A 9745-nucleotide genomic window follows, 5' to 3' on the forward strand; every position below is an offset into this window, starting at 1 on the left:
TGATTACATGACAAAAGCAAAAAGGCAAAAACTTGTGTGAGACGGCCTCACGGGTCGTAGTTGTGAGACGGATCTCATATTTGGATCATCCATGAAAAAGTATTATTTTTTATGCTAAGAGTATTACTTTTTATTGTGAATATGGGTAGGGTTGACCCGTCTCAGAGATTAAGATCCGTGAGACGGTCTCACATGAGACCCACTAAAAAAAAAAAATCTGTAAAAAAACTTATATAATCATTTATTCATCTATTTCCCAAAATCTAGATATGATAATACCCTAATAATCTATTTAACTACAAAAGAATTCCATCACATTCATTAGATTAGATTTGATATCTTCAACAAATATATATCTAGTGATTAGCATTTTAATTTCTTTGAATTTTTGAATGGATCCTTGGAAATCTTGGAAAAGGAAGAAGCCAAACAATTTTTATATTCGTTAACCACAAAACTTGTGCCACCTCTAATCCCTTCATTGACACACACACAACCCACAAAAAATATATATATAAATAAACAGAAGAGTTTTCAAGATTCTCCTCTTCTCATTGGCCAAACTTTTGGATAAAACAATTAAGATAAGTGTTTGTCAACTCCGAAGCCACAAATAAAAAAGATCTCTAAATATCGTGTCCACTTGTCAAGGTCATATCCAAAATATCTCTTCTTTAAAAAAATATCTCTGGTGGGAGTAATATTTTATTATACTAGTTGGCTTTCTAGTTTAATATGGTCCATAGCTTCCAAGTCTTGCCATTTATTAAATCACCCAAGCCTACTCTAATAAATAAAACAATATAAATAATCAAGACTTGGGGATGTTGCCAATTTGGGCCATACGTTGCAGTCATTTATATTTTGTGTCATTTTCCAATTGGATTGGGATTATTAGCATTTTGCCACATTATATTTTCAAACTGTGTCCTTATAAAACGTGTCACTCTCATTTTTTACCCAATAAACAAATTTTGAGAAATCAAAAATTTTAAAAAATTCCTTACATGTGTATGTGGGGTATCACATGACAAAGAATGAAAATACAATCCTTATTTCAAAGTTTTAGAATCGTCTAAAATTAAATTCTAGCTCAAATTCTGACTGGTGTATTTTGAATCTGTTACACAATGTATGTATATATGTATAAATAGATCAAATTGTAGTTGTGTTGCTAAAAGAGGAAATTAGGATCACGATATTTTCGTATGAAGGTATCAATAAATATACATGTGTTGTATAAAATAATACTTTCGAGAAAAAAATGTATATGGAGATAATTAGCTATGGTATTAGATATTTTGTACTTGTTCTTGAGTTGAATCAAGAATGGACGTGGCTGTAATTTCTGAGTTTGGGAGGGGGAAAGAATCATTTTCGTTTCTCAAGGGTGTAATCTGAAAAAGAAAAAGGTAGATACAGTGTAATGGTCTAGGCCAAAAGAAAATATCTATTGCAACAAATTTGAGCCATTAGATGTGAAGAGGTTAAAGGATGGGCCAGGCCAGTTAAAGGTCACCATAGGATCAAAAATAAAAAATTTTCAAGATCGATGGGGTGTCATTTAAAGATTTTTTTGCTTTGAAAATGACCAGATGTACTTGAGAGAGGTGGAAAAAAAAATCTGGTACACGGTGTTCTGCATTTTCCAACTCCTGGAGCTGTTAAGTTTACTGAATCACATTCTCTGAAGAATTTGGAAAAATGGGGGAAGTTGTGGTGAGCAGCGAAGAGGGAATGGAATTACAACTTCAAGAAACAGGGGAGGAGCAAATATCTGAAAAGAAGATCAAGAAGAAGAAGACGAGTGGCGCAGAAGGTGGTCGAAACGCAGCTGCGGTAGTGGAAGAAGCGGCGGGTGGTTCTTCTTCTGTTGTTAGGTGGGAGAGGTTTCTTCCGAAAATGGCGGTTAGGGTGCTTCTGGTGGAAGCTGATGACTCCACAAGGCAGATTATTACTGCCCTTCTCAGGAAATGCAGTTACAGAGGTTGGTTTTTCCTGTTCAAAATTATTAGTGGGGCTTATGTTATTTTTTAGCTCTGAAGATTTTGAGAATTTGATAATTGGGATTTAATGGAGGATGGGTTTTGGTGATCAAGATTCGTTTTTGACAGTTGAAGGTGTGTAGATACTTTGTTTGATCAGCTAATATAGCTTTAGATTATAATACAAGGGGGTGGGGTGGGGTGGGGAGGGGAGGGGAGGGTCTGGATCTTTTTGCTTTATGGAGGATTTGGACAGTTAAAGTTGTGTAGATACTTTGTTGATAAGCTGATATAGCTTTAGATGATGCTAGAAGGGAATTTGATGCATGAGATAATTATTTTCCCCCAAACTTGGCCTTTTTAGTTCTATTTTGATTTCAAATTTTTTGTTTAATTTACCTGCACAGTGGATATTCTGGTCAGCGGTGTAACATGTTCTTGTCTTCTTGATCTAAGCTTAATCAGAAATACGTTACATTGACAGTCTATTTAGACACACACCTCCCTAATATCTGAGATAGTGTCACTCGATGGCTGGGTAAATATAACACTTTAAAACACTTGTTAAGTTTGAATGATTAAGATACAAAAATTTGATCTTGGTTAACTATTTTCTCCCTGCTCGCGGATGGCATCTTTACTTGTTTCAACTGCTAATGTTTGAGAATGAACTCTGCAGTTGCTTCAGTGGCCGATGGCTTAAAAGCATGGGAGGTGTTAAAAGAAAGATCCCACAACATAGACCTTATTTTGACTGAAGTCGATTTGCCCTCTATCTCTGGATACGCTCTTCTCACCTTAATTATGGAGCATCATCTCTGCAAAAACATTCCAGTAATAAGTATGCTGCTTTGTTTGGCATTTGAATTATTCAAATTATTCAGAGTTAAGCCATCTTAAAAAAAAGTAATTTATTTGGTAACGCAGTGATGTCCGCACACGACTCGGTTAGTACTGTCTATAACTGCATGTTGAGAGGAGCAGCCGACTTTCTTGTAAAACCGGTGAGGATAAATGAGCTGAGGAACTTGTGGCAGCATGTCTGGAGGAAACAAGCAGTAAGGCCAATGCTAATTTGTTTTCCCAAGTGTCATCTGGTACAATGTTAATGTTCTCTACTTACATATAATGCCGGTATCAGGCAAATAGTGCTACTGGCCTGGGACCTCCAGATGAGAGTGTAGCTCAACAGAAGGTTGAAGCCACAGCTGAAAATAATGCTATTAGTAATGATCATTCTGGTGGTTATATGGCTCGTGTTCAGAGAAATAGAGAAAGCACTGAAAAAGAAAGTGATGCTCAGGTATTTTATCTTCATTATTTTTTTGTCATGATATGCATCATTCGACTAAAAAATATCAACAATCTTTTATTGAAAAACGAAATTCAAATGCATCGATCACAATCTTCGCCTATTTAATTCGCAGAGTTCCTGCACAAAACCAGAGTTAGATGCCGAGGGAGCGGATATTGAACGTGTCCGTTTCCTATCACAACAAAAAAATGGTAAATGTCTTTCAGATGACATAATACATATTCGTATGGGACCAAATGATGATAGAACTGGAGGTAATATTCTGATTCACACTCTTGGATCCCCTTTATCCTTTGAGCTGCATCGCTCATACATATTTAAAATTTACGCATTTTTTAAATACGAATAGGGGCCGATACCAACATAGACAGGGATCATTCCATAACACGAGTAGAAGACAAGAACGATGATGACCATAACTCTCAGAATAATATGATACATGGGAGTTCTTCCACGGAGGCTATCGATTTAATTGGAGCTTTTGGTAATTACATTAAAGGCGATTTTGGATGCTATGCATCAACTTCTAGTGCAAACAAGTTTGACATTTTGCCAGTGTTGGATCTATCTCTGAGAAGATCTAACCCCAGTGGATCTGTGAATCAATTAAATGATGAGAAGCAAAGGTTAAACCACTCTGATGCATCCGCCTTCTCCAAGTGAGTAGTATTCAGTAATTTCCATTTCTTATCATTTCTAATATTTTGTTACAAATTCTTGAGATAAAAAATTAGCATCATGGTCTTCTATTTCCTAAAATAGGAATAATGGGAAAATAAAAATAATAATAATGAGGTAAAAATGCCTTGCAATGTATAAGTTTTCTTTGGCAGACGAAGCTAGCTTAATCTTAAGGCCAAACAACCTTCAATGCTTAATATTTTTTGATAATATTAATTTATTTAATTACTGTTTTTCCGATGTTGATGCAATGCAACCTCATCAAATAGTTAACAGATCCTCGTCCAATCAAATGCAGGTACAAAAACAAGCCATTGCAACCGAGTGACTCAATATCACCAAGCACTTGCAATAATAATCAACAAAAAGACCAAGAAGACAATTCCGAGAAACAACAATCCAATCATATCCCAGACTATAATTCCGATACACATGGCCCTACAATAACCTCTCAAAAACATGTTTCTGTGGCTAATATTCAATCAGGACAACCCGAAATCACATTATCTTATCCTTTGCAGAGAAATACATCTCTCCCTATTCCAGTCAAAGGTCTGAGATTTGAGAATGCTATAAATTCATGTGGTTCGGTAATGCCTACAATATATCGTACACAGACGAGCCTATCACCGTTGCCTAGTCCAGGTTCAGCACACCATTCAGAACCTTTCCCTCATTTGGGTTCATTTTATTCGTTGGAACAACAATCCTCAATTTTTAAGCAATTTCAGAATCTTATGGATCAGAGAATGAGTACTGCCATCGATCAGATAGATGACAAACAGAGTCGAAAATTGGAGAACTTGGACCATCGAGGGCACATTTATCCTGAGAATGATCAGATAGGGAATAACAGTTTCTGTAATGGAATTATCAGCCAACATTATAGCAAGTGTTCAGGGAAAAATGGCGACATTAATTCGACTTCGGTTGTTAAATCGATGTCAGAATGTGGTAATGAAGATGCTTTCCATGTTTATGAAGGGGCCTCTCATAGATCCATGCAAAGAGAAGCAGCTCTTACGAAATTCAGGTTGAAGAGGAAAGATAGATGCTTTGAGAAGAAGGTAATATGATAACTGATTTTGAGATTTAATATATTTACCATTTTCTCCAAGAAAATATATTCATTATGAATCTTGAATTATTATTTTCCGTTCTCTCGTTATCTATCAAATCAAACCAAATGAAACCCTTCGATAATCTCTCAAGTCTCAACGACATTCAAGAAATATATATAGATTAATATATGAATTATATGATTTCTGATGAGTTTGTTGATTAATATATGAATTATATGATTTCTGATGAGTTTGTTGAAACCCGTTCATTTATGGTATTTATTGATGGCAGGTGCGATACGAGAGCAGAAAGAAGCTGGCTGAGCAACGCCCACGTGTTAAGGGACAGTTTGTTCGCCAACCACTTGTTGATCCTCAACCCGAAAGCACTTCAGCTGGTTAGCTTTACCCCAACTGAAGCAAGCATTGAACTAAATTTGGCTAAAAGTTATCAGATTTTGTCCTGTATTGTACTGGCATCATGTAAAAGATCCCATATATAATATTTGTATATTAACAACTTTCTATGCTCTGGGATTATGTTGAGTTATGAGGAGGCAAGTATTTACTTTCAGCTTGAGTAGTGTAAATAAATGTCTGTTATCATTTGTTTCAAGAGAACAACGTTGTATTCGATTCTATTTTTGAATAAAAATATCGAGACGGAGTTTCACCATTCCACGATATGCCATGGTCACAAGTTATGGATCATAGTTTAGAGTGAATCAAGAAAAAATCTCAGTCTCTCTTGGGTTTGAGGATTGCTGAGTCAGAGAATCTCATGATCTATAGTGATTTTTTTCTCTTTCTGGCAAATTGGCAAATACTAAATGATGAAATTGTATTGCTTACTGACTCTGTTTAAATACAGATGCAAGGATATGTCCGATTCCTAATTTGCTAAACGTCACTGGAATAAGAAAAAGATTATTCTTTCCAGCAACATCTAAACTTGTAATGAATCAATCCAATCACCGACCGTGCATGAATCCTGATTTGATTACATCATTAGTGACTATAATTAAGGCCATGCATAATGTTAGCCACTTGATGTGATCTTTTCCCACTCACGCACGAATCAAAGTCAAAAGAATTCAAATTAAATGGATGTGAAGGAGCCAAAAAAAGATGTAATGCATGACTGATATTTCAGATACTTGGGATTCAGCAAAACATAATTCTTGATCAATTTATGTTAATCCAAAATGTGAACCGCCTGCTCTAAATATAAAAGCAAAGTTTCAAAGAGACACACTCAACCCCCGTGTCAGGGGCTCTGTACATGCACAAAAATTCTGTCCCTAGTATCTCCATGTCTTGGATCTTCTTTGACGTATTCTGGTACCATATTTAGCATTTTATGAAACAAGATATATATCTATAGAGAAACTATTTAGGCATGAGAATTATATGCTATTAATAACAAGTTTCAATTAAAAGAAATAAGCGGGGTTTATAAAATACTCCAAATTACAACTCATTTCTAAAATATATGTCGTTATGTTTAGGCTCGTGCATTATGAGAGCTCAACTGCTGGTACTTAATGATACTATGCATGTTTTGAGACTCATTTATCAGCTTCGACAGCAGCAAAGTTTGCCACTCAACACCGATGAGAATGCATGGGGAAAGGGCTAAAGGCTACTGGATCTATCTCTTAGCACTTAAAAAAGCGCTCCAAGTCTTCCTCCCAATAATCTTAAAGCACTTCTATCAAGATCTACCATGTTTGCAGGAAATTCATATCCAAGATTTACTTCTTAAGTATATGCAGAACAGTGAAGTGCATGCGTATTCAGCAATAATAAGAGCTCAAAGGATATTGGTGACATATGAATGATCTAGAAGGTCAACAGGGGGAAATCTTTACAAGGTTTTAACAATAATTTTGCACTATAATCTTAAAAGGTACGACCCCAACATTGTAGAAGGGAAGAAACAATTATGCCAGAAAACAATTGCTGCTTCAATTTCCATATTCTGTGATTTTTTCACAAACTCCAACCCCATTGTTTCAACTTTTCCCTTAAAAGGTACAACCCCAACATTGTAGAAGCGAAAGAAAAACTTATGCCAGAAACTTCATTTTCCTTATTCTTTAATTTTTACAAACTCCAACCCCATTATTTCAAGTTTTCCCTTTTAACATACAAAGTTCTCTCTCTCTGTATATTTCTTTGTATCTGCAAATATTTGAAATCGATGTGTAATCTTCAAAACACTGTGCTGACAAACAATTTTTAACTCCTACAACTTCAACAAGAAGCTTCTACTTTTACGCATTTGCAATCCTCCTCACCATTTAAGTTTTCTAGTTTTTTTTTTCAAATTAAATACTTTGATTATTTCTAAATATAACAACCTCATAAACCAAAACAAATAGGTAATGCCAATGAAAATATATTAAACCAAAAATATCAAACAGATGGAAGAAGTAATCGAGTATCAAGAAATATGAAGTAAAAACCTATTGAGTTGGGAGGGAAATAAACTTAAACTGCAAGCAAGAGGATCAGAACTTGGTGCTTTACAAGCTTATTCTTAAGTGGACTAGAAAGTATTTATGAGACTCAGGTTGCAGCCTTACCTCTTAAACCAAGACTCAATTTTCATATGATGCAAGTCCTCATACTCAGCATTCAATAAATGCTCTAGCAAGTATAACTTGACAAAGTCTAAGCTCTCATATAAATCAGAAGGTTTAAAGTTTGTTTTCAAAGATTACGTGTACCATAAAATAAGTAGAATGACCAACATTAATACTTATCAATATTAGTCGAAACAAAGTGGAATTTCATCCTCACATTTTGACATTACAAATACGTGTGACGGTCAACCTAGCTGCATTGAAATAATACTCCACAGAAACAAAGGTTGTTCCAATTCAAATCAATGCACAAAGTGCAAAAATGGAAAGAAACCAATATAGAAACAATGGACTTGCTTTCCGTCCTTAACTCAGATAGATTTGCTAATCGCTAAAGACTTAAGGGAAAATAGATAGGCAGTAATATAAAAAAATGGTAACTGCAGAATTCAACCAATAGATTGAATACCATATCATCTATCAACCCATTTACTCAATAATTGGTAGTCAAACATAATTTATGCTCTTACATTAATAAATATCACAATTCAATTGTCCATATATCCAAGTCTCTGACAACGCCATCAACTTCAATGATGCAGAAACCGAAGACTAAGACACTAAGTATACATCAGTCCATGCTATATCTGACAACAGAGCATATTCATTGACTCCACAAACTGTAAATGATCCATGATCCAGGTTAATGTACATTAATCCCACAAAACATAGAATAAACTAGCATACAATTTATACTTACTAAAGAACAAAAACATGCAACTATTTCACACTTTCAACATCTGCATCTTGTTCCCGAGCGCAACAGCTATCCAATCTGATAAAGCCCCGGACCACTGCAGCTGATTGATCTCAGCATCAGAACAGTACATCAACATGGGATCGATTCCATTTGGCCCTGCAACCGTGGGCAATTCCCAAAGCAATGCCCGCCCATCATCCCCAGCAGAGCAAATGTGCCTACAACTTTGAGGAGCCCAAGCAATAGCATTCACACTAGCGTCATGCCTCTGCAATTCTGCCGCAGGCATTGCAGGTGATCTAATATCTAAAATGACAATCTTACTACTGTCCATTAAAATAGTTGCCATGTATCTCAAATCTTGTTTATTCCAAGCCAACCTCAACAAAGGTGTATCAGGGGTGGGACTCTCATAAATGATGGTGGAATGCTCTTTATCCCTCAAATCGAAAATCCTGACGGAGCCATCTGCAGAAACAGAAGCAAAAACCCCAGCTTCTCCCCAAGCTATATCATACACCTCCTTATCATGAGCTATCAACTGTGTCTCCACAGCGCCCTTTTCGATATCCCATATGGTACACGTGGTGTCGATGCTGGAAGTCCCAATTCTCCGCGGCTCAAGCTCATTCCAATCAAATGATGTCAAGGGAGCACAGTATTCGCTACTTTTACTGTTGTTAAAGATATTGACAGGGTCAATGGAATCATCTTTGACCTCCCAAAGGCGGAGATAGTCCCCTGAAGAAGCGAGGAGATTTGTAGGAGGAGCGGAGGAAGGGTGGAAAAGCAGCTTGGTAGGCGGGTAAGGGTGATCGAATGAGAGGCCGGGGAGAAGTTGAAGGGAGTGTGATTCGAGAGAGAAGGAGAGTAATTCGACACGGTTGTTGAGTTCTTCGAGGTAGCTTCCGATGGCGATGGTGGTGGGGTTCGCGGCGGAGATGGCCATGGCATAGATGGGGTTGGGTGAATCAAAAGTCACCACATTTTCGGAGTTGGTCTGACTACTTGATTTATCCATTATCGCAAGCACAGATGAATGGAAGGAACAACGAATGAATGAATCAATTAGGTTAGGGTTTTGGTTCAATTTCTATTTGCTTTGTTAGATTTTCATTTTATTAATCAAATATGTTTGTTTTTTCACCATTTTATAAAAAAATTTAGATGGGCTGATTGCAACAGAGGCCCAAATACTAACTAATGCTATTTATCCTTAGGCCCAAGAAAATGAAAATAAATGGGCCGATTTTGCAGTAAAACAAATTGGAACAGCTATTTATCTATCTATTCTAGCTGCATTAATTGACTGAATAGATTTTTTTAGAGTTAAATTAAAAAGAGTGACCCAAAAT

General features: G+C 36.2%; 2 protein-coding genes across 2 annotated transcripts; one reads left to right on the forward strand and one right to left on the reverse strand.

The window, feature by feature from the left end:
* The first annotated feature begins 1505 nt into the window (after positions 1 to 1505).
* On the forward strand, positions 1506 to 5726 carry LOC140826595 (two-component response regulator-like APRR5). Its single transcript, XM_073189018.1, has 8 exons — positions 1506 to 1987; positions 2665 to 2826; positions 2913 to 3043; positions 3127 to 3288; positions 3413 to 3554; positions 3650 to 3959; positions 4280 to 5048; positions 5335 to 5726. Exons 1-8 carry the CDS (start codon positions 1705 to 1707, stop codon positions 5443 to 5445), a joined length of 2070 nt encoding a protein of 689 aa, XP_073045119.1. The 5' UTR covers positions 1506 to 1704; the 3' UTR covers positions 5446 to 5726.
* A 2408-nt stretch (positions 5727 to 8134) lies between these two features.
* Positions 8135 to 9497, reverse strand: LOC140826600 (protein TRANSPARENT TESTA GLABRA 1). The gene has a single exon (XM_073189034.1). It carries the CDS (start codon positions 9409 to 9411, stop codon positions 8416 to 8418), a length of 996 nt encoding a protein of 331 aa, XP_073045135.1. The 5' UTR covers positions 9412 to 9497; the 3' UTR covers positions 8135 to 8415.
* Positions 9498 to 9745: the final 248 nt, after the last annotated feature.

This window comes from Primulina eburnea, chromosome 1 (assembly GCF_022965805.1).
Source record: "Primulina eburnea isolate SZY01 chromosome 1, ASM2296580v1, whole genome shotgun sequence".
Taxonomy (NCBI): Eukaryota; Viridiplantae; Streptophyta; class Magnoliopsida; order Lamiales; family Gesneriaceae; genus Primulina; species Primulina eburnea.